This window comes from Haliotis cracherodii, unplaced genomic scaffold (genome assembly GCF_022045235.1).
Source record: "Haliotis cracherodii isolate W230 unplaced genomic scaffold, xgHalCrac1.p SCAF_21, whole genome shotgun sequence".
In the NCBI taxonomy this organism is placed as follows: domain Eukaryota; kingdom Metazoa; phylum Mollusca; class Gastropoda; order Lepetellida; family Haliotidae; genus Haliotis; species Haliotis cracherodii.
The window spans coordinates 6,854,986-6,881,165 of record NW_027266277.1 but is presented as its reverse complement, the minus strand read 5'-3'; the positions used below and the strand labels follow the sequence as shown (position 1 = coordinate 6,881,165).

Genomic DNA, 26,180 nt, shown 5'->3' with positions numbered 1-26,180 from the left:
TGCAATCGCCGGTTTCGATAAAGAGACATCGACCACGTGCGATAATACAGATACATGTCAGCATTTCATTCTTGGAAGGTTAGACTGTTGTCAAATACTGTTCTGTTTAAAGAAGTATATGTGATTAACGTGAGACTTCGCTTGTTTGATACTGAATAATGGGTTCTAGAGACGTCTGCATGTTATGAGGTTACGCTCCTATGTCCATCAGGTTTGTGGCACTCTTGGGACGACAGCATGCTGCTCCTTCGATAACATTCAAGAGATAGGCGAAGTGTGCGCCAAAGAGAATGTCTGGCTTCATGTGGACGCGGCGTATGCTGGCAATGCCATGATTTGTCCAGAGTTTCAACACTTACTTAAAGGGATTGAAGTAAGTTTCACGCATAACAGTATTGTCCGTACTGGCTGAAAGGTCATGCACATGTATGATATGTACGGAAACAAATTATAAAATGTTTTGTGAATAAACATATTTATTGTCAGCAATTACAAAGCGCATACCTGTTTTGTTACTTAACATTGAAATGATTTAATGAAACTCGGGGAGGACGCCTCACATCATAGTTTCATTGAGATTTGTTCGAAGTAATTCAATGTGTTTGATAGAAACATCAGTGTTACGATTTGAATAAATGCAACTGTTGTTGAAACTTGAGAAACATTCACTAGGGCAACCTTGAAGGTCTATGTTTCTAATGTTTTTCCACAGCTAAATATTGTCTGATTTAGATAATATATTTTTGCATCCTTGTGTAAATGTTTTTTTATTACAACACATGTTGCCAGGAATTTATCCTCACATCCCGAGAGGCTGATATGCGACCACTTGTAAGTGACAATTCCCAAATGTATAGTTATGAATAATGTGAAGGTTGATCGAGATGACTTGTAAGAACTGGAACATGGCCGAGGAAGAGGCATAATGTTTCACATTTTTTGTATTGAATGCAATGATGACTACCTCTGAAAATTAGAAAATACGAACTTTACATAAAACAATCCCAATTTTGAACCGAATAAAAAAAACAGTAATCACAATTTTCCTGCCAAGGGCACATAACAATGGAATCCTAGATTAATCCCTGTGTTTGTCAGCAACGATTATATAACTCTGCACAGCATCAGGTTTTCAAAGTCGGATCGATCGTAACAAATACTCCTGGATCCCCAACACAAATACCCTTGTAAGAGGCGACTATGCTTGTTGTAATAGGCGACTATGCTTGTTGTAAGAGGCGACTATGCTTGTTGTAAGAGGCGACTATGCTTGTTGTAAGAGGCGACTCTGCTTGTTGTAAGGGGCGACTATGCTTGTCGTAAGGCGACTAACGGGATCGGGTAGTCAGACTCGGTGACTTGGCTGACCGCCGTCATATAGCTGGACTATTGCTGAGTTCGTCGTTAAACAGCAAACCAACCAACCAACCAACCCGAGATGGGTGCAATGTGTGAAGCCCATTTCTGCTCTCCCCCGCCGTGATATTGTTGGAATAGGCGAAAAATGAGTCACCATATTTTGCAAATGCATAAAAAAGAAATTCTGTGTGACTGTATAAAAAGTTTATGATTTCTACTGCCTCTCTCAACGGCCATTATGTACTACATGTGTTTAAAGTGAATAACATGACATCTGGAGACACAGACCGTGATTTCAAACATATCCTGCATAAAAAAATGAGTGCTTGTTAACTAAAACGTGATGTTACGCGAACCCGGAATTGTATTTATTGACACGCGGTCGCTGATTCTCAATTTCTTCACTGTTTAGGAATCACCCTCTTAAAAACGTAATATTAGTGAGGTATATAAACTCATTGAAAACATCATTCACGTCACCAATTGTAGAACTCAATCTTGACAAGTATCTCTAAGATAAGCATGCGAGCTTTCATTCAAAATTAAGTAGTTTCTGAGCATCTTGTCCCAATTTCACGCAGTATACACTAATTTGAAAAGCACGGAAAAGGGCAATAACTAATTTTCGAACTTATTTGAGCATAGCCCGTAAGATCTGTGTGTAAATGTTGATTTCTCTAACTTAAACAAGTTTTGAGAAAGACGGATGGGCGAACCTCGTTCCTATATCCGCCGCCCACTTCGTGGCGGGGTATAATAACATGTGAAGATTAGCATGCCATGGAAAATGTCAAAATAACTCCAGAATCTTTAAACAACGAACAATGCGACCAATATATACTGAGTCAAATTAAAAACTTCACATTTTTAAAAGTAATCCCATATATGATGTACAACGGACAAATGTATCAGAGAAGGTAATTTTTAATCATTAATGTCCAAAGAAGGATTTTAATTAACGGTGGTAACCATAATTTATTCCAAGCACCTACGGTATTCGGTAATAACATCAACATTTTAAATCATAAGTCCCAAGCACGAGAATCTGATGGCACACAAGTTCAGTAGCGTGTATGGCCACCATGTGCGTTGACAGCTGCCACACAACGCCTCTGCATGGACCTTGTGATGCTTGTGAACACCATTGACGACGCCATTGTTGCTGCAAAATGGTGCCAAGATCTTGCAAATTCTGTGGTTGGTTCTGGAGAGTGCGCAGACTTCTGCCAAGAGCATCCCAGACGTGTTCGATGGGATTGAGGTCGGGAGAGATTGACGGCCAGTCCAAGACGTTGACTCCCGCATTCTGAAGGAAATTCCTTGTCAAAATTGCTGTGTTGGGTCTGGCATTGTCGTGTTGGAAGATCAAACCGGGTCCATGTGCTGCCATAAAAAGGACCAGTTCTGGTGCCAGTACCTGGTCGCGGTAAGCAGCAGCGTTCAGGTTGCCACGGATCACAAGAAGCCTGGAACGTGCGTTGCCATAGAAAGCACCCGACACCATGACACTTCCGCCTCGAAATCTGTCAACTTCCTGTACACAACACTGGGCGTAACGTTCATGACGGCGCCTCCACACCCTCGACCTACCATCAGCAAAAAACCCTGCAGAAAAACAACAAAATTACGCAATTATTCAACATTCCGAAATGCCACGCTTGTCCGAAAATGAACGACTGCGAGCCAGTGGTATGCTTGAAGCAGGATCGAGTCAACGTGATGTTGCAAGACAATTTAACGTCTACTGAAACACCATTTGGTGTTTATGGCAACGTTGGCAATGGACGAATGCAGTCAGAGACCATCCTCGGAGTGGCAGGCCACGCGTAACCGGTAATTGACAAGATTCGAACTGATTTAAACTGGATTCGAAGATTTAAACTGGATTCGAACAACACACCTACGAAATCGATTCCAGTCAGCAATAGTGACTGTTGTCGCCTAAGATGTGCAGGGATTGTCGCCAGAAGACCCGCAAGACGTCCCATTTTGACTGGAAATCACCGTCAAGAACGTCTACATTGGTGCAGACAGCGTCTACGCTGGACGGCCATGCAGTGGGAACAAGTTCTATTCACTGACGAGTCTCGTTTTCATATCAGCCACAGCGATGGACGGATTCGAGTGTACCGACGTCCAGGTGAACGTTACGTCAATCATTGTGTCATGGAAAAAGATCGGTTCGGGGGCGGCAGCGTTATGGTTTTGGGTGGGTTTACAGCAAGACAGAGGACCCGTTTGATAGTGGTAGAGGGAAATCTCAATGGACAGCGCTACCGCGACGAGATCATCGGCCCTGTTGTTCTACCGTTTTTGCGTCGTCATGGCCTAGGCATTACCTTTCAACATGACAACGCCCGGCCTCATATTGCTCGACTTGTTCAGGGATCTCTTCAACAAAACAACGTGAATGTCATCCCCTGGCCGTTCCCCTGATCTCTCACCAATAAAGCACATGTGCGATGACATGGATCGGCGCCTTCGACGTCAATTACGTGTTCCCAGGAACATCGAAACATGCTCAAGCAGATATCGACAGATATCCCATAGGACTCTGTGCGACGCCTGGTCCATTCCATGAGACGAAGATGTGTTGCTTGCACTGCAACCAGAGGCGGACACACACGCTATTGATTTGTAAATTGACATTTTGGCATGATCATGTTTTTTTTAATGAAATCACGCATTTTCTGAAGTCAGTATGGCAAATTAAACCATTTGAACACTTACTTGAGTCTTGTATCTGTTGCAAACCGAAATTGTTTCAGATTTGGTTGAAAACATAACTTTGCATTAAATCTTATTCAATGTCACAGGAACTTTTGTTGTTCAGTATATATTGATACGAGGAACCTTTGAAGGTGCTGAGCCAAAATGTTGTGGAGAGAACACTTGGTGATTGTAGTCATCTCAGTTATCGGTACATATGTGATGGTACTAGGCGCTACATTGAAAGCCCTGGCTACAGCTGATCGGGATTCCCCTGCCTGGGATTACAGATGCCAGGCAATCAAAAACCCTGCACTTTAATACCGTTCATAGTGCTGCTGCACGTGCAGTACGTGCAGCTCAATGGTCCTTTTGTTAATGCTCCGAGTGCGTTTTTTTCGAATCGTACGTGTTTCCCATCTAATGGTTTGCATGTCCTTGTTGCGATCATTTTGATCCGGGAAATGTGTCACTGACACTACAACACATTGTTGGTCCGCTAATTTTGCTTTTATGTCCAAATATATCTGGATTGCGTTTCTTTTTTTGAAGAGTACATGTGCTTAGTATTTGTAAATGTGTCGCATTCTTAAATAACTAACATTCTAACTAAAAGGACACCAAAATAGAATAATAATAATCACTCTTAAGGTTGTGACACTTTGAGTAATCCAAATATTTACATGTTTCTTTTAGTATTTAACACTGACAAGGAGAAGAACATTATATTAGTTACACACTCAGCTGCAGAAGCATTCCAAAGAGCAGATTGTGACGTAATCTGGGAACACTTGCAACTGTACTATGAAAGTAACAGTGAAGCATGGCTTTCTTCGTTTTGCAATCTTATTTGTCATGAGTATTACGAAATCAAAAGTTGCACACCCTAAACGTATACACCGTGTAAGCGAGAGGTGATACTGATTTTGTAACATCTTGAGCAAGGCAATGATGTGTCAACAATCTGCACTGCGAGGGCTGGTCAAAAAGTTCTAAGTCTGACTAACTTTCAACTAAGGGCCATAACAATGTGAACTAGTCAATGTAGTAAATTGTTGGAGAAGTATATTGCAAGTGTATTTGGTCTGTTGAGGTCGTTTGTATATCAGTGACAGACAGCTGAACGTGATAGGGTCCAAATGGACAGAGAAATGGAAAAAAGAACGGGTACCGAGCAGTCATCAATTTTTTTTACTTTAGAGGAAAGTACTCCCTAAGAAATTCATGACGGCATGTCACATGTATATGGGGCCAAGTACTCTAGCTATTCAACTGTTAAACTTTGGGCAGCTAGGCTAGGAGAAAAAAAGCTTTGATGATGACCCTAGGTCTGGAGGTCCCTCAACTGGTCGTTACCATTTCTGAATGTGAGGAAGACACAGGTCGTAGCCATGGATCCAGTGAAACTATTATTCATGAACATTTACAAAGTGCCAAAGTTTCTAAATTCTGATCTTACTAAAAAAAGAACACATTGCAAAAGAAAAATTTACAGCTAATTGAGGAATTCGTCAAATTAAAAAAGAGATAAGTTTACCACTATGATCCCGAGTCAAAACGTCAATCCGTGGAACACTATACCACTTCAAAGAAAATCAAGTCTTCAAGATCATTGAAGAAAGCTATCGCCACTGTATTCTGAAATTCTGTGATCCCTGTTGTTTACTTACAAAGTCAAAAGACGTTTACCGGTGCCTACTATGCGGATTTGCTTCATCGCCTGAGAGATTCTATAAAGAAGGGCAGCGAGGAATACTGACTGCTGGAGTTCTACTATTTCATGACAGTGCCTTCCCTCACACCTCTTGACATGCAAAGGTTGCTGTGCGACAATATGAGTTCAAAGAGCTTGCCCACCGTCCATACCCACCAGACCTGGCACTAAGTGATCTCCACCTGCTTGCTAAACTTCCTTCGTGGAGCGCGCTATGACGACAACGATGACCTCAAAGATGCCGTGATTTGGTTTTTCAGGGTGGCTTCAGAAAACGTCTTCCTGACTGGAATTGAAAAGCTTCTCTGTCGACATGAGAAGCAGGGACATTATGTTGAAAACTAAAACTTTCGCAATTGTTGGTTTTGTTTGTTAGGCTTTGAACGTTTTTACCATCCTCGTACAACTAATGTATTCATTACTTCTTATACATGGTGTTAATTGTGCCGTTATATTGCAAAACATTATTGTAGATGAATATAAAACATCAATTGCAGAAAAAAACCAAAAGAAGAAAATTCAATGTGTCACATCACAGTCACGTTGGCATCATGTGGACACTGGACGTTTTTCAACAGGATTCCTTCGCTATTGAGCAGTACTTCTTCTGCCCAGCATATTATTAATACAGAGATTGTTACATTTGTGTGTCTCTCATAATGATTAAAGGAAACCTCCGTGAAACATTATGTACATCTATGTCCCAACAAAAATCTGCCTATTGTGTAAAACCAATATCTTTGTAAAGTAGTACATAAGTTAGTAAACAGCGTCGACTCTAGGTTAATTCAAGTATGTTATGACCAGTACCATTTCCCATATCTTCTATATTTGCGTCTTTATAACACATTTATGTTGTTTGTTTTCAGAATGCCAACTCTCTCAATTTCAACACCAACAAATGGCTCCAAGTCAACTTTGATTGCTCATTGATGTGGTAGGTATAACTGAACAGTGTCTGTTTGATTTAATTTTTCCAACATAGAGCTGCGTGCCCCATGAAAATTGTATCTGATGAAAGAACATTATGCATATGCGTGCCGTTATATGGTAGTGTATTTTATTGTTGAACAATGTTTTGTTTGTTGTTTAACGCCGCACAATATCCCAGCTATATGTCCGCTCTCTGTAAATAATCGAGTCCAGGCAATCCAGTGATTGATGTCATGAGCATCGATCCACGCAATTAGAATACGATGACATGCATCAACCAAGTGAGCGAGCCTGACCACCCGATCCCGGAAGTCGATCCCGTACGACAAGTATGTTGTACCGATTCTAAAACAGATCTTCACGGGAAACTGCAGTCGTCAGTACGTTACTATGCCAGAGTGGTGTGGCAACTTCCGGAAACGGCGAGACTGGTCACGCATTGTACAGAGCCTGAAAGCACTGTCTAGAAAGTTCTGAAAAGCTAGTTGGGCGGTATAACGGGACAAAAGCATGCCTCTCGCATCTCTCACACAATTGTCTCTCACGTATTTTCATAACGTCAACACCAGCGTGATTATCGCGCATCATTCCTGATTCCCTGCCTTGCCCAAAATGGAAGCTTGACCACTGTCGCCACTTGGTGAATATATATTATTATTATAACTGGCTTTTGCTATCACCACTGTATTTGTGTGTTTGATACTGACCACTGCCATCATATAATGTATTGCCATTGAATACTGTACTGACACTCTACTGGTGCTGACATTGTAATTGCTGTACAGTAATTTGTATTGATTTGGAATACATTTGTTAAGTGCGTACCACTTGGTTGCTTGTTTGTTGGTTTCATACAAAGTTCTATTACGTACAGATTTCTGGGTTAACATATTGTTTCAATTTGGGAATCGACACTTAAGTGTGCGTATGTTAATATACTGCAGCACGATTGTCGTGGAGCAGTCAGCCACAAGAGGTTTACAAATTACACGCTTTTCTAGCTTTTACTTGTTTTTGATATAGATAAATTACACTGAAACAATTAATGGGCAATCCCCTCATATAAACTGACTGAATGTTCGACCATATGAAAATAAACTAACGACTAATAAACGAAGTATTAGAATCATACCACTATGTTCATCTGAAAACAGAGGCTCAAACACATATTCTATATAACGAGTACTTTTACATGTAGCACGCCCTACCAGTTTGTCGTGCCCTGCTTAGGTAGAAATATACTATTACTTGTACAACCAGTTGTTATGGATAGTGAAGAGGTGTTATTTTTATTATGCAGCGTGTTACTCAATTCAGGACATTTACCATCCCCAAACACACATGCGTGATAATCTCTTTATCATATAATGTCATTCTTCAATTATGTGCTCGAAAACTCTCTTCCTGTGTCTCATAGACAATACCTAAACATTGCAAGTTTTCCTCTGGAATGTGCGCATTGATATATATATTACATCAGAATGTAAGTGAAGTGTCAGTCTCACAGTGACTACAGTCAATATATATCCCAACTGAAACCTGTAGCATAATACATATTGACAAACAACAATTCCCTACACAAATTGTTTCTACTTGCGTCTATAAGACGTGACTTTTGTTTAGCGTCTGCGAAGGATGTCCGCTCATAACGTTATGAGGTGCAAAACGAAAAAGTTAAACATTAGGACTTATTTCGACCACATCCAACTATTTTAATTTGGGTAAAAAGTTCCAAGCCGCAGCAGTCTACAAACACAGATGTGGAAACTGATCCCGCTAGGCTAGTGTTCTTGCCTAACTGTTTCGCAATTTATATAATATTATCCAAACTTGCCAAAACCTGTAAAATAGGTGGACACTGATTTCCGTATTGTGGACTATTCTTTTGATAATGCTAGCAATTACCCCAGTATTTTCCTGATAGTTAATTCTGACTCGATCGCCGAAGGACAAGGGCCGAAGCCATGTTTGTTTGTAAACACTGAAAGTAGTCTCTACTTGACCTTTGATCTCTATCCGCATATGACCCCAACGGATAAAGTCTATATCCGTTGGAATTGTCCTATGTTAGCCGTGATACAGATCTAACTTTGGTAACCCATGTAATTTTAAAGATTTTGATTTTAATATTTGAATCCTACCGGCATTGTTCAAACGCTGACAAACTTGATGCCTTTGTCAAAATGCCAATGTCAAGTGCGAAAAGATCAAGAAAGTCTTAAGCCACGTCCACAGTAAAGGTGGACGCGACGAATGACATGTACTGTTAAACGACTCTCCACTAGACCTCGTTCCATTGTTGTTGCCATGTAACCTAATTCGGACACACGCTGGTGAGTTCTGACTAGTACCAGGACTCTAAGAGACACACGGTTCGGAATTATTGAACAATTCCCACTTGAAATAGTGCAGCGAGAAGACGTGGATGGAAAGGAAACATGACCGTGTTCACAACTTCTTCTCAATGTTATGACGGGGATGTTCATTTCAAAGATCTGATCCCAACTGAGAAAGTAAAACCATTCCACAGACATACATGCCAAAGGCGTTAGAAGCTCGGAGGAGAGACAACCACCAAGGTGAGAAGACCAGGTGTTTGGGACCGGAACAGCGTCTAGCAGTGCGGCGGATGTCAGTTACCGTGTGATACTATTCACAGTGACAGTAACCTTCGGAATCAGTAACATTTGGTGACAATTCTAACCTTCTCTCTATCAATCTAATGGTCTAAAAGCACAGTTCTGGTTTAACACGAGATGAAATTAAGTCGTGTGTTGTTTAAAAATATCAAAGCACTAGGGCTTGATAATGTGAATGATAATGGCATTTCTGGTGTTAGGTGCTCACGGTTATGTCTTTGAGCTGCCGGAAAAAAACCCAAATCATATAGGCGTATATTATGCGCATATTCATATGCACAGCTGTAATTGTTGGAAAATCAGCACAATACTTCATGTCCCTTGACTCACCATGAAAAAAAGACAACAGTACAGTAAACAATTTTGCTTTGTTGGGTATATTGTCCTCACTATGTGATGTCTTTGTACTTGTCACTGTTTTAGTGTCCTCAGACAAATGGCTTTATGTTGTTTATCAAAGCAATTTATAAATACAAAGGGGATCCCAAACATCCTGAACATTTTAAACCTATATGTTGTGTTGTTTTGAAAATCCGTTACAGCAATTGTATTGATCAAGCAAACCTTCAATCGATGTTTTAAAAAGCCAAGGGAGAGAACTCTATGGCGACGTCACTAAAACATTTTAAGACGCTTCAATATATTTGCCACATGCATAAAAAAATACAGCTATAATATACAAAATATAATATTCACTGTCAATACACAACAGTGGTATAACTGGGACTGGCTTCAGGGTCATTTTTCACATGTAACAGAATATAAAATAATGTGTTTCTTGTGGTGATTACCTTACAAGAATCTCCTCGTTTGAATGCACAAGCAGAAAGCGTGTCTCCAAATATGTTTGCCATGATTTTGAATAATCTTGAAACAACTCTTCTTCAGTAGACATGTGATTGTGAAATTAGATCCCAGTGACAACAATAACCGCCTAGAAAACTTCATAGCTATATTTGCATTGTTATATGCCGACGTTACGGCTCTAGAAAATATGTTAGATTCATTCATCAGGTATAGTGTTAGTTGGAAGCTTAGAATCAATTTTACGAAGACAAAAATTTGACGGGACTAAGAGTGATTACAAGAATTCCTAAAAAATCAGTAATTATATTATACATAATGTTGATTCTTTTCAATACCTTTCAGAAAAATTACAGTTTACAAAGACTAAGAATCAAAGTTATGCGTTTCATTTTAAGCCAAGGTCGACAACTGAATCTGACTTTTTAATAATTTAGTTACTTCTATCTTCTTTTTGTTTGCGAAGTATGTAGTTCTGAAAACTTAAATAACATATACATTTACGGTTGACTAAAAATTTACTTAAAAGGTATTCCTACTTTTTTATATCAATGTTTACACGAACGTAGTTACAATCTGATGAAAATGTATCTCAGGTAAAGCCATCAAATTATCTTTCGATTTATAACTCGAAAACTTCAACAACCCAACCAATCAATGGACGTGCTTTCTAAACCTTTCTCAACTAACCAGTAACACTAATTGTTCTATTTTATGCCAAAAAGGATGGGATAGTGGGAATCATCAAGGCATATTTTCAAATCCATATGATATTGCAATCATATCTGCTGGGGAGTAGGCGATCAGATTTGACTCGTTCTAATGGCTTGTGTGGTAAGATGGTGGCGGACTCAGTTGTCAAAGAGGTCTGGGGTCAATTCGAAATTTGTATTTTCCAGGCAAAGTCACTAATATAAGTAAAACCCTTCCGTTGGCAAGACATACTGGTCAACCAATCAATGCGAGCAACACCGAGTTGATTGAGAATGATGGGTGGATTTTGACGTTGACGTACACGTCTGCCGAGGAGGTGGGTGAGGTGAAATGGGGTTTGACGTCGCGTTCAAGACTATTGCACAAATATAGCGACGTGCATGCATATGTGTTTGTATTTGTGTGGCTACTTATACCAGTCCGGACCAATGCCAATTTTATAGTGCTAGCCATACGAAGATACCACGCCGCAGTTTAACACGAATACCCGACACATACTGACTCCAGCCCTTGTTTCAGGCACTTTATACCGAACGCCAGGCAGGGTAACAAGTATCATCTTTTCACGTCTTTTGATATGACGCGCCTGGGCATCGAATCCACGACATTCCGCTCTCCGGGCAGATGCTGTCTCCGGGGTAGAAGAGGTCTTCAGCAGCCCACGCTTGCTGTAAAAAGCAACTCTGCTTGTAAGAGGCGATGTACGGGATCGGGCGGTCAGACTCGCTGACTTGGTTGATGCATGGCGTGGATCGATGCTCATGATGTCAATCACTGGATTGTCTGGTCCAGACTCGATTATTTACAGACCGCCGTAATATAGCTGGAATATTGCTGAGTGTGGCGTTAAACAACAAACAAACAAACGTCCCAGACATGTTCAGTAGGGGGCAGGTCAGGCCTGAGTGCTGGCTATGGCATGCTGTTTGAGGAATCGGATCACATCCCTGGCACGATAAGCATCTGCATTATCATCTTGAAAGACGAACGTTGCCCAACACCTTGTGCAAATGGCACCACGGGTTGTCTCAATAGTATTGACTTGTGACTCAGCCATTGACAATATTGAGCGCAGTTCGGCCAGTCATTCTGATACCACACCCTATTATAGACCCATCTCCAAAACGATCATGCTGTACAACGTTAACCTCCATTAAATGCTCATTAGGACGTGTCCAATCTAGGTTCCTTCGGTCGTCGAAGACGAAAGTGAATCTCGATTCGTCAGAAGACATGACATTAGCCCGACGTTGATTATCCCAGTGCTGACGTTTCATACACCACTGACGTCTCTGATTGAAATGACGTGCAGTAAGTTGTGGGATGACACGTGGACGTCGTGCACGCAAATGCCATATCTGCAGACGATTTCAAACCGTCTGAGCATGTATCTTACACCAATTACCTGTTGCAACCGGTCCCTTGTCTGGGTGACATTTTGCGATGGTTTTCTTTATGCCATCGTTCTGACTAAGCTGTTGCCCTTCGGCGTCAAGAACGGCGTCGATCATCGACGTTATGTGTTTGTGTTATGTTCCCACAATACATTAATCTGCTGATGACAGATGGGGAAATATGCAGCGTTTGGGCAACAATATTCTGACGTGCGTCCACCTGCAACATGCCTATGGCACGCAAACGTTCAGCACGTTGCAAACGTCGAATGATCAATGACGGTGCTTCCTCAATGCTTAAATGTGTTTAATACAGTGTCTCTGAGCGTTTCGTTCCAAGAAAACAGTGTGCTTCTGCTGACAACTGAGTCTTAAAGACAATGGTAAATCTGGCATACACCTGTATCCCACTGCGCGTGCTGTCCGATGTCACAATATTGTGTTTAGGTGCTTGATTTGTTTTTAAATTTTCTTGCCACATTAGTCTCTTACTTTCAAGTCCAGACATTCGTGTATTTTCCTCTAGTTTCACATCAAAACAAAATAGCCCTACTTTTTTTTGTAGTATATATTTAACATATGCATTTTATCAATATATTAAGATGTCTCCCTGCAGTTAATCTTACCATTCGTCAAACATTTATGAGTTAAGAATGTAAAATACCAGTAGATCATTCCTCAGGATGGCAGATGTTCGCCGAATTGAGTATGTTCAGCCACAGAGTGGTGGTCGTCAAGCTCCTCGTGATGGGTTTACATACAGGGAGTAGACAGTAAAGGAACTCTGAGATAGCACCAGCGAGGGACAAACACGAGGCCCCTAATGAAGTTAGATTAAGATTAAGATCTATATACCGTGACAGTTGTTACCGGACCCGCCTACAATCATAGCAAAGTTATCACCCGTGAGCTGTTGTTGGATTAGTATATTATCATGACAGAGGGGACGTGGGTAACTAGCACATGGTTAGACATTGGATCAATTATTATAATCACATTCATGATATTCTCTCAGTCGTCGAGAATTACTGAAATACACATTTGTAACAACGCTCAGTTATCAACCATCTATGGGTAATAGTTGTTTATATTTGACTGTTTACGTTATGCTATTACATATTCACAAACAGAGCTGTTCGGTTGTTTTAACGGATGTATCAGCCGCTGGCACTTACTTTTATTTTACTCACTGTCGGTAATACCATCTTATCAAGTAAGATGCAAATTGAGTAAAATAATATACTAAATATATCCGCCGAAATGCGAAAGTTTTCAGCTGTAATATTTAGATCATGTCACTTGCCTCCGGACCGAATTTACAACAACTGGCACAATATGTTGTCCAATGAAGATGCCGTTGATCTCGCCAGAATTGGCATTGTTTATCCCCCGCCACAAAGTGCGAGGGAATATAGGAATAGGTTTTGCACCTCCGCCCGTCACGCATACTTGATTGTATTTGGTTCCGGCCTCATCAGGTTTATATGAGGTCTGATTTTGTTTCACTTGCATAAACACAAAAAGAATATGCAGCAATATCAAACCGACCCATTATATACCATTGAACACGAATACTGATTGTTTGCAATCTTAATCAAATGTATCATCAATGACATTGAGAATAACGTCCGTTATTTTCGTCCATGACTTTCTTTACCCAATGTGCTTACACAATAGCGTGATTGCGACGGGCCCATTTGAAGCAAAAAGAGCAAAGTATCTTGCTTACATTATTTCATTTCTAGCGGCTATAGTGTGATAATACTACATCATATTAATAATTCCATTTAAAGTGTTTGAAGATGTTTTAGGTCCGAACCATCACCACTGAGTTGCAAAACGAACTTATTTCTTAAAGCTTGTTTCCTTAATTCCAGAATCTCTGCACTCTGCACTAATGATGTTCTTTTTGATGCAACGCATTCATAGACAATTTCGTATTGACGACATGTCGTGTTTTTGTTATTTCCGATGAAGATTAGCTGATCGCCAAGGGGTGACATACTGAACTGTATTTTGAGGCAAACAAAGTAAACAAAATATGTTGATAAGAAGCAAGTGTTGACAATATAAGGGGGAACATTTAATCTTTGTTGAAATATCGTACCACATACAGGAAGGTAAGGTGTTGTTAATTTCGTGTGAAAACGAATTATGTTGAGAAAATGCAAAAGCGGACCTCAAATGCTATTTACATGTTGTGTAAGATGGTTGTCGACTTCTCGTGAGGTGCTGTGGTATTCCTTGTCCTCAGCGTCGCCTTTGACTGTTACATTCCATAGCACTCTCGGTTTGGTATAGCTATAGCTTTGGGAGTGCCACTGACGGGAGTGGCGACTGTATTGTTTGGCCGCTAGCTGGGCCTGTGACCAGGTTTGTCATTGACACCAGTGGTAGCTGTGGCCTTGCCATTGTTGACATATCTGCCATCGGGGAATTCAATAATGTTTGCACTTTTTATAGCATAGTGTGCGTCATCATGCTGATGATTGTTACTTACACATGACAGCAAATTTCTCACATTTGGAACCTGCTGTTGCATGGATGCTGTTCACATCGAATAATGTGTATCATTTATGCTGATCTGTTAACATGTGTTTGTTTTTTTATAAACTGACGTGCACTAGCAAATAATTGAATGGATTTGTGCTTGTAATCTATGTATTTCCTACCATCTACAGGGTCAAGGACAACGAGGCACTTACAACTGCTCTAACCGTGGATCCTCTGTATCTGCAACATAAACATGGCGACAAGGCAATCGATTTCAGGGTCTGTATATTTGCTTCATGCAGAACTAACTGCTTTATTTATTAGTTTGTTGTTTAGCTGTTCGATGTCACACTTAGTGCAGCTTTATGACGGCTGCCAATAGATAATTGAGTCCCATAGTGTGACCATCGGAGTGAGCAGATATGCTCCTCAAATGACATATACACAAAGAAAAGCACACCTCTATTTCTGAACCATGACAAATGGCAAAAATCATGGCATGGGATGACTAACCACAGGAGCTGGGCGATACCAATGTCATTGGATAGAACAAACATCTGACAACAAATAAAGAAGATTTTGGAAAGTTGTGATTGAAATTTACAGACAAAAACATCATGGTAACACAGGTGTTGTTTTTACCTTAGACCATATCTAATAAAAGTATGGAGTTGCAGGATTAAAAAAAAGAGTTACGTTTGATGTTTCATGTGAAAATGTTCCTAAAAGTCTCTACTTGACATGACATGATCAGTAGCGGGTATAATCGCCACGTGCCTAGGTGACGCATTCCACCTTACGTCTCATGCCTCCAGTCAGACGTTGTATCTGTTGATGAGTCAACAACAACCACTCCTGATGCAATGATGCTTCCAATTGGCGTAAATCTTGTACAGGAGGATCTCGTGCCTGTATGCGCCGCCCCAGATTATCCCAAACATGTGGGCTCAGTGCTGTGTTGTTATTGGATTGGCATGGATTGCATGCGAACGATGAGGCCTGGCAATTACAATTGTATTATTAAAAGTGTTACACATTGAACCTTACAAACCCAGAACACATTACGGGGATTCATACTAATCTATCCTTAAAATGAGCAACAGGTATACAACGTGTCGCAATCATTGAGTGTGAATAAGGTCATATTGATTAAATATCATTCACCGAATATGAAGCAATATCGGGGGGAATTCTACTATTATGATATTTCCACAATTCCCGCAATGGAAAACAAGGGGGTACAACTCAAAAAGAGGAAGGGCATCGGGTGTGACACTGATCCGTCAAATATATATTGTTGGCAACAATCAAAAGGCACCAGTTTACCTCACAATTTGGTGAAGAATTAGTACGGTTACTGTTATTGTACACTACCGCCACTGGACCTACCCGTCGAGGACCAAAAGTCCTCGTAGAAAGAGCATCCTCGATTGTACTAGGAAGTTGTAACCACCAAAGTCTGGAGCTGCTCGATATATAAACGAAAAGATAATTATTGCATTGGAAATTTGAATCATCCCTTTTGTCATGCAAGCAGTCTTTGTTTTTACACTCTTAATCTGTATGATCAGTATTTCTAGCTCAGGTGTCTAAAGAAGTTTAGGTAAATATAACTTTATATAATGTAGACAAAAATAAATATCACAATGGAAAACAAAACCCAAACACATACATGTATGCCACATTAATTAGTAATTAGTATCGACCTATTCAGTTTATTCAGCAGCACAGCCTCATGGCCGAACGTTACAGTTTTACGTGACACTATAGACCTCTGAATATCCGGGGAAGAACAGGTATTTAGCAATCCATGTTCGCCGTAAGTGGGGACTACGCTTGTCGTAAGCGGCGACTAACGGAATCGGGAGGTCAGGCTCGCTGAAATGGTTGATCCATGTCAACGTATTCCAATTGCGTTGGACCTATGCTCATGATATCAATCACTGGACTGCCTGGTCTAGACTCGATTATTTACAAACAACCGCCTTATAGCTGGAATATTGCTGAGTGCGGGGTTACACAACTAAGAAACAAACAATATGTGTAAAGTAATCACATTGGATGGACATCAGAAAATATGATACATATCTGCACACGTGCTACTGTTTACTCTTTATGTCTGCAGCACTGGGGCATTCCTTTGAGTCGGCGGTTCCGGGCGATAAAGCTGTGGTTCGTTATTCGAACATATGGATTAGAGGGGCTCCAGCATCGTATTAGAGAGGTATGTTGACCAAGTCTCCCACACTTCACTCCAAACTCTATGTTATAAGAAAATAAGCCGAATAAGCATAATCTAATCTACAACCAATGAATATTCTTACTGATCATAAGAAGATATCGTCTCTATAAAGAGTTTGCATGGATGATCCATTACCAATAAACATTCATACTTCTTCACTGACCCCGACACTGCGACTTGACAATTAAGTTTAACTCACGTGGCCTGACATGCCATTTGAGCTTCTGTCGTTACAAATTGTCCGTCGGCGGCCTCTCTGAAAATTTTCCTCTCCGAAATGGCTTTGTGGATTCATGAAGCCATCGTTGGTTTATAAAAAAAAATTAACAACCTCAGCCCACTTAAAAGGGTCAGAGGTCTGCGGATGATATGGTCACCTTATGTAGTATCAGATTTATTGCAGTAGCCATATTGGAAAATACAAAAATATTGCCATTACTCAGTGATAGAAATGTCATCTGAGTTTATGTAGTCGCAAGTTGTCCGTCGTCAGATTTCACATTTTGTTTGCATTTTCGGCTTCTTCCCTTTAATGAAGGGATAGGTTCAGCTTAAACGTTGCGAGGATGCAGTTACTCGGGAAAGGTTTGCGTTTTGTTGAGCCGTCATATAGCTGGAATACTGCTGAGTGCGGGGTTACACAACTAATAAACATTTGCTTAAGGCATCAAGAGTGGGGTTTCAATATGGCTGATCTATTTATGTTTTCAATATCTTGGTCTCCATTGTTGAGAAAGCCAGATCCGTTAGTTGGATAGTCACTTCTGTAGTATCAAGTCTCTTCGAGGCATCTTGCTATTGGGAAATATTAGTCATCCGTCGTAAACACCTCTGAAGAAAACACTGGACAAATGATTGTGAAACCTCACTTTGTTCTCGCCATGGTAGCATGGCAATTTCTTCAAGATGTTCGAATACGATTTTCAGTATGGCCGCCACAGCGGCCATATTGCAAAAAAATATTTATGGACATTTCTCAGTCATTTTTGTTCATATTGTAACGCCTTTTGGTATGACGAGTTTGTAGTGGGCAACAGTATATGTTCTGTTTAATACGATGTTTTAATCTTGATCTCGACTTGACCTTTGCACTGCGACCACTTTGAAAGCTTTTTGATGTAATGCCTGTTGTTATATATGCATTTGAAAGTGGAACCCAACACAATATCTTTATGTTCCGTGTTTTGAGATATTGTAAATTTGGTTCTTCATTTGCATTTTGATAATTCTCTTTATGTTTTGTTTCCTTGCAATGTGAACTTCATCTTCCCAGGAGTCACTAGACCAAAGATGGAGAAACTTCACATGATTGTTGTCTCCAATGAATTTGTTCAAGAGGTTTGAATCTAATTTTCAATCTGGTCACCATCTATACTGAAAACCCGTTTTCCGTTACTGCTCAGCTTTTCTCGTCAAAATCCACTGTAATGCTTCCAATTACTCTGTAACCAAGTGAGTTTATGTCTGCAGATCTTCTCCTCAGAAACCACTTCACATGCTTGCAGTTTTATTATTAGCTGGGGACTTACATAAATTTTATGGGAAGTGAGATACATGTATTATAAATTGTGACCTTGAAGCGACGTTTATTCTTTAGCAACGCCAATAAATTCTCATAAATTTCCGCTCTGTGTATATTGTAATCTTCTCCTGTGAAGCTGAACCAGTTCAAGCAGCATTAGGAGAGGTATTTGAAGGGTGGTCCAGGCAACGTTTCAGAGTCCTATGCCTAGGAATAAATAGCAAACAAGTTCAAGCAGGCCAAAAAGTGCCCTCAAGTACCCATAGCACGGCCAAAGCCAAAATACCTTTTGTTTTGCCCTTCAGAGTGAGACTAAGTGACTTTTAAGCCTTTAAAGAGAGGTCTCGTTCTTGTGAATGACTAGTTACAAAACACACATGACCATATGATCCTTCTTACCTCACACTAACCTTTGAAAAGAAAGAGCTATGCACTTTAAGCATGTGCTTAAATATCCTCCTCTGATAGTGCTTGTGAGATAAAGTTGCTTGGAAAGCTGAAACTTTGTATGAATATTAATGGCAATAAGTAGTTTCACGTAGGTTCAAAGCAACATTTCACTTCAGTGTCGTAGACAATGTTGCAAACGTAAAGTTTTCTTTTTCTAATATTGGTTGGTTGGTTGGTTTGTTGTTAAACGCCGCACTCAGCAATATTACAGCTATATGACGGCGGTCTGGAAATAATCGAGTCTGGACCAGACAATCCAGTGATTAATATCATGAGCATCGATCCACGCATTTGGGATCGATGACATGCATCAACCAAGTCAGCAAGCCTGGCGTTAGTCGCCTTTTAAGACAAGCATAGTCACCTTTTACGGGAAGCATGGGTTGCTGAAGACCAATTCTACCCCGGAATACAATCAAATCAACAAAATAATGGTGAACTTAAGAATATTAAGAACTGGAAATGAATTTTTGAATTGACTTGAATATGCTGATACTGTATGTTGATGTTTGTCACCATAACATGTACGTTGTTTTCGTTAAATTGATATACTGAGAAGACATTTACAAAATAAGAATTTAAATTTTGTGCAACGTAAATTTTGTTGTTACTTTTAATATGGCATTCTATCAGATCTTTCAAACTATTGTTGAAATTGGAAACATTTTGTCAAAACATTCCTCCTCAATATTAGCAGAAATATTTGAATATCAATGCTCACAGTAAATTGTGTGAAGTGTCTATCTCTTGTGACAGTTTATAATGCTGAATCCATGCTGCATGAGAAAACGGCCATATCAATATTTCAATTCCTCGCACTGTAAAACTTCTCATAAACCACGTGATGAAATTTGGTATTTGATGAGTTTGTTACGGTTACAAATGTTGTTTTTGCAACAAAAATAAAAATTCTCCTGGGACAGCATGTATTTTATCTCATCTTCTCCCAAATTGCCAGACTGAGAAAGCTGAACTTTGGCATGCATGTTTCTCAGTGATGACGCCATATGTGTGTTTTTCTTTAAAAAATAATTGAATATCAATGAAAGCACGGTTAGATAAGTGTCATTCATTGTTGCGATTTCAAACTGCTAGCCAGGTGAGCTACAGTACCGTGGCACTCTAGTTTGTCCAATGTCTCATGTACATATATGTATCACGTGTGTATATTGTGTTCCAGCATGTACGTCTTGCAAAGCTGTTTAAGAAGTTGGTGGAGACTGACGATCGTTTTGAAATAATGGGTGATGTGACGATGGGTTTAGTTTGCTTTCGATTGCAGGTACATTGGTGTTGTTATGTGCTTCTCAGTGTTGATAAATACTGTTTTACTCCTAATATTAAATTACGTCATTCGCGCAGATTTGAATAGACCAATTCAGACTAAATAGACGTATATCCCATTGAGATATTAATATGCCTACGCCTATAACAATGGTGAGTTCCCGTTTCTACTTTCTAACTCATCTTGACCAGATTGTTTGTTTGTTGTTTAACGCCGCACTCAGCAATATTCCAGCAATATGACGCGGTCTGTAAATAATCGAGCCTGGATCCGACAATCCAGTGACTGACATTATGAGCATCAATCCACGCGCAAGACATCTGTCTTTAACTTTTATATGCCCAACTCTACATTTGCTGTCCACGACTGGAATATGTTGGTTGACTCCTTACGATCTACATAATCTATTGTTATTGAAAAACGATTATACACTGACTCACTTTTAAAAGTCATATTCGATGGTTTAACTATTTGTCAAAGTGGACACACAAAATAAAATTAAGTTGCACTGTGTATTGAGGAATGCTAGAAAGTGGAGGCATAAAAGGGAATATGACGCCTGTTAAAGAACGCTTGGGATTAGAGCAGAGGACAGCCGTCGCAAACTATTTTTACGTTCAGCAAAAAACCGCTGGCCATACTGACGCCGTCTGCTCTGCTTCATGCTTCGCCACCACCTAAACTATTATCGCTTGCAGCAAGAACAGCAACGAATGTCATTGGAAACCATGGAGGTGAGGTGAAATTGGGTTTTACGTCGCGTTCAAGATTATTGCACTTATATAGACTCTTAGCCGACCAGGACTTATCTTATCCCCTTTATGGAGAGTACCAGGCAGGTTAAAATCAAGTTCCATATTTTACCGTCTTTAGGTTTGCTCTAACAAAGGTTCAGCTTTTGAGGAATGGAGGACTGCGGTACCGTCGTCCTTATCGGGGCAAACCGTGCGTCATCATCATCCTTCCGCGCATCCTTTGTTTTTGCAGCCGTCATATAGCTTGATTATTGCTGAGTTTGGCCTTAAACAACAAACAAACAAAAATTGTTGATGCAATGCCTTAACTTGAAGGAACACATGTGGGACTAGCTCGAACGATGTATGTGCTGACGCGAAGCGCCACTCCATGACGTTCCTTTCCATGTCCAAAGATGGCGACCACCTCAGCCTCAGAGTAACGAAGGAACACCCCAGCTACTTCCCACGTTACCCGCTTTCGTGACTTAATGCGTCGCCGTTATTCTCTAGCCTTTGCGCAAATGGTGGTCACATCAGATACTCACCGCTTGTTCTTGGGTTGGTGCTGTAAACTTCCATGTTGCTGCTGAAACTTTCATCCGCCAGTGTCTACCGAGCATTCATTTGTCACACTAGTAAATATTTACTGACCTCATTTATTTCGAGTTAACGATAACTATACGTTTTCATTGTGTGTTAAAACATATTAAGAAATATATACTCGCGGACAAAAGTAATTGTGCTTCATATGAAGTGGTGTAAAATGTTATGTCATTGAACATGTCGCTATATGGCTGAAATAATGCCGATGCGACGTTAAATTTTAAGTTGGTCATTCGTCTGATCAAAGATTTATCATATAAACAGTCATGAAACATCTCACACCTGGTATACAGTAGACAGCGAGCAACACGCCCTAAAAGATTGGTGGTGTAACAACTCTAATAACAATGTCAATATCGGATGTGACCACCATTTGCGTAAATACAGGCGAGGCAGCGACAGCGCATTGAAGACACCATATGACTGAGGAAAGTTTGGGGATGTTGTTCCAAATGTCAGTCAAAGATTGTACCAACTGAACTTACGTTACCGGATGGATGTTGTCGAAGGCGTCGTTATTCCAGACATTTTATTGGGGAGAGGTCTGGAGAAACAGCCGGCCATGGCGGTGCAGGAAACCTATGCTGCAAAAAAATTGATACAACACGTGAAACATGGACGTGCATTTCTTTCTACAACCCGGCATTTGCACACAGGGTAAAACATGATATTTCAGGGTATTTCAATGATGTCATCCCGTTTGCTTACGCCATTCAAAGTTGCATAAACAATGAGGTGCCACCTCATACTATTACAATTCCTAACAACTGACGAAGTTGAGGAACACAGGCATCTCTATAAAGTATGGATGCCAGTAGACCCTTGTAGGACAAATGGCTGTCCAGATGAAATCTGGACTCATCTGAATAGTATACTGCCCCAGTCGTGTTTTCTGAACCACAAATGCTGTATACACCAAGCTAGGCGTGCCTGGCAGTGACATGGAAGCAACGTTGGGTGTATCGCTGTTTGGCCCAGATGTTGTGCTCCCTCAACCGGTTGTGTATGGTGCTTCTACTAATTTGTCTCAACCCATGAGCTGTGTATTTTGGCATTGCTTCCGTAGATGAATCTGTCCATGGTTATTTTACGCCAACAAAACGTTTTAACAGCTTTTAAGTGTTTTACTACCTTAGGGAGACAAAATAACACCATTTAACATGTGTATATTATATATTATTGCCTGTAGTGTGTTGTTCTGAAAATTGGATCAATCATATGTGTGCATTATCTTAAATACAATCACGGAAGGACTTTCTTCATGCACAAAGTATTTGAGACACATGGAGTTAATACCACGTGGATTCCCAAGACTCGAAGGATCTGCATGAATGTTTGCAATCTCCGAAAAGAAGCAAATTCAATTCCGTCAATACCTTTGATTTTTCAACTTTGTACACCACTATTCCACACAACAAATTCAAGGACAAAATTCATTCCTCGAGGCATGGGGATTTGTTTGTAAACGTGTTTGACCATAGAAATAGTTTGGGTACAAATCAGTACAATTTGTCCAAAATAAACGGTTTTACTGTGAAAACAATGTGTAAGATATTGGACATCATCATTGACAATGACTCTGAGAAATATATGGATAGGACAGATTATGATAAGATGACCGCGGATATATTTAACTATAGTAGACAATATTTTATTAATTATATTGTTTAAAGTTTTAGCACTATTTTGGAAACAGGTGTTTTCCCAGGCCATTGGTCAACAGGTGGTATTGTAACGCTTCATGGGAGTGAGGAAATTATAGGGGTATTACCTTACTGTCAATATTTAGAAAAATAAACTTTTGGTGTTTTGATCAAGAGAATTCCGAAGTGGGCTACCGTCAATGAAAGGGTTGGATATGCAACAAGTGATCAAGTGATAATTTATTTACAACGTGTGAAAAGATAATTGTAAAATATATGTTTTTCAACAAGTTGGGTAGGAACAAACTTTTGTATCTTCGTCAAAATGTTCGAATATATGGGAAGATGTTACAGAGAATTAAGAGTACGTGTTCGGTATTTACGTCTAGTGTAATGAATTGCATCGTTATTACATGTCCTGTCATTGTCCGTTATTATTATCAAAATCTTTAATAGTTGTATTGAGAAGAGGTGGGAACATGGACGTATGGTGACGGTAACGTTGAAGTTATTAAACAATAACATTTTCTTGGTATATTTCTTACACGTCAGTTAAATCTTTGTTAAAGTGTACAGTTATTGTTAATATCCAGAGTATAGATGTACCAAGCAGCTATGTTATTGATGTCTTGAACATGGGTTACTGGCTTCACGTACGTTTGCTCCAAAGTTGTCACAACATTCAAGCCCTTGTAAAGCTTTTAAAAAGATTTATGGTAAAAACCTAAATGGCATTTGCAAATTCGAAGCATCAGTGACAAACATTATGTCCGATGCATTTCCCCATTTTGACCCGCACCATGTCTTGTCGTCTTCATTATGGTGACTCGCCAACGCATGTTGCCGTAACGGGTGCCATCTTTTCGCGAAAACCGGGTATCATCACTTTTTGATTGCAATTCATAAACACGTGATCATGATACAGTCGTAATCGTACAATGGTGTCTGCGTTTAGTAGAGATGTCTAATGATTATGGTAATGTATTTCTCTGTTTGTATTTACTATTATAGTATTGGGAGTATATGTGAAAACCGATGTTTGTTTTAAGTGTTTGGGGAAACATTAATCACTTCAATCACATTCCAGAAAGACGCTATTTGTTTGATCCAGTTCTTAGACACACAGTTTATCATAGGCTACTTAAAACTTAACCCTCAAGAAATATCATTTAACCATATACAAGACTTAAACAGCAACTTTCATTCCCTGGACATTCTAGGCCCGAGTGTAAATTAAAGCGACAAGACCTTCACAATCGTCATAAGAAATCTCTGCTGCAGCCAGATTTGAATTTGTGATCGCGATATCTTTTTACAAATACATTTCTTCATGAAATCGTAACCGTAACAGTTTTGAAAGAATACCGAAAATTGGTTCTGGATGAGTAAATGACCCATCTCTGGACAGAATACATACCCGGTACCAGTAAGACCCTATATAAACCGAAATGAGGATACGGTTTGCACAGTGGCCAATTTTGTGTCGGCAAGGGTCATTGCCTGAAGATAAGTTTTGTGCCCCAGGCTGCATTGCCTCCAGGACGCCACTGTGTAACTGTGATGTTGATGTTTACAGCCTCGCACAACCTTCACTCACTATATATGTTTTACAGACGAATGTTTGTTATAACGCTCTGGCTCTGACAGGTCATAATTTCATTGCAGGGCCCCAATGCTGTAACACAGAAACTACTTAAAGTTGTGAATGATTCTGGGAAGCTGCACATGGTGCCTGCTCTCATTAACGAGCACTATGTTATCCGATTTGCCATTTGCGCTGAGATGGCTGATGACAAAGACATATATTTCGCATGGGACGTCATACGGAGCTTTGCTACAGATCTACTGATGTATCAGCGCGACAGCAACAGAGACACGGAGAAGGAAAGCTCTGAAAGCATCAGTGAAGAGGATGACGAAGTGTTTCCAGAATTTGACAGTGAGCTTATTTTCGACAATCAAAGATGCAACATGCAGAGAGCACGACTTCGAAGGAGTTTATTTCTTAAGATGGTTTCTGATCCAAAATCATACAATCCACGGGTTCTGAAATCGTTACATATTGACAATCGACGCCATAGAAGTCAGTCGTTGGGAGGGGGGTCATCCAAGTACCACCAGACAGGGGACTATTACTTTGGAACTCCAGTATAATGATGTAACAAGTCACAGTTCACAGAAACTGTCCTGTTTCTAGCCCTCTATTGCTGTATCTAGTATCTCATTTCCTGAAAGATTATTCTGTCTCGCCAAATTATCTCCTTCCCTTCAGTTATGTCCCCTGTGTGTCGTCATATAGTTGTACCATCTCATAATGTTAACCTTTCTTAAATCGTATGTGTTGCGGGTTCCCTGAGCTAACTTCAGGTTTCAGTGTGTCATTAGACAAAACTTTCATTCTATTTGAAGTACTTAGGTGTAATGTTACTACATATGCCTGCCTATATACTGTCACATTGTGTATATGCATACATTCAAATCTGCCGTCATATTTTGTAACACTCTGTCAAATGTGTCATGATTTTATGTACACGCGTTCATGTATGTACATGTACGTGATATTTGAAGAAACAGTGATTTCGATATTGTTGCTGACCCCAGCTCCTGATGAGCTGCTTATTTGTGTAAAATAGGCAAAATAAAATCCCACTCTACAATTGATTTTGTGTTGCTTGTGTTCAAATGCGCAATTTATTGAAACCAATAGTTTTCCCAATAAACACCAGGCAAAACGTATGACGTTACTGCACTTCGCTAAGACATGTATGTCATGTATATCGCTGTTGTAATCTTTTGCGACATGCTTCACACTTGGGGCAGCACATAAACAGATGTAACTTAAACGATAACTGAAACGACAATTTATTTCAGAATTATTTTAGAATATGTCTACATTTTGGTTTATATATACCATGCAGACTTGACACAAGTGAGTAGTA

General features: G+C 40.0%; 1 protein-coding gene across 1 annotated transcript in view; it reads left to right on the top strand.

The window, feature by feature from the left end:
• Window positions 1–25,395, top strand: part of LOC139470768 (aromatic-L-amino-acid decarboxylase-like) — a 134,610-nt gene extending 109,215 nt beyond the window's left edge. The window contains exons 9-14 of the mRNA XM_071253055.1: window positions 212–373; window positions 6,652–6,719; window positions 14,948–15,038; window positions 16,885–16,983; window positions 20,154–20,255; window positions 24,907–25,395. Coding sequence (XP_071109156.1) covers window positions 212–373; window positions 6,652–6,719; window positions 14,948–15,038; window positions 16,885–16,983; window positions 20,154–20,255; window positions 24,907–25,395 — 1,011 coding nt within the window. The remainder of the gene's footprint in view (window positions 1–211; window positions 374–6,651; window positions 6,720–14,947; window positions 15,039–16,884; window positions 16,984–20,153; window positions 20,256–24,906) is intronic.
• The last annotated feature ends 785 nt before the right edge of the window (window positions 25,396–26,180 follow it).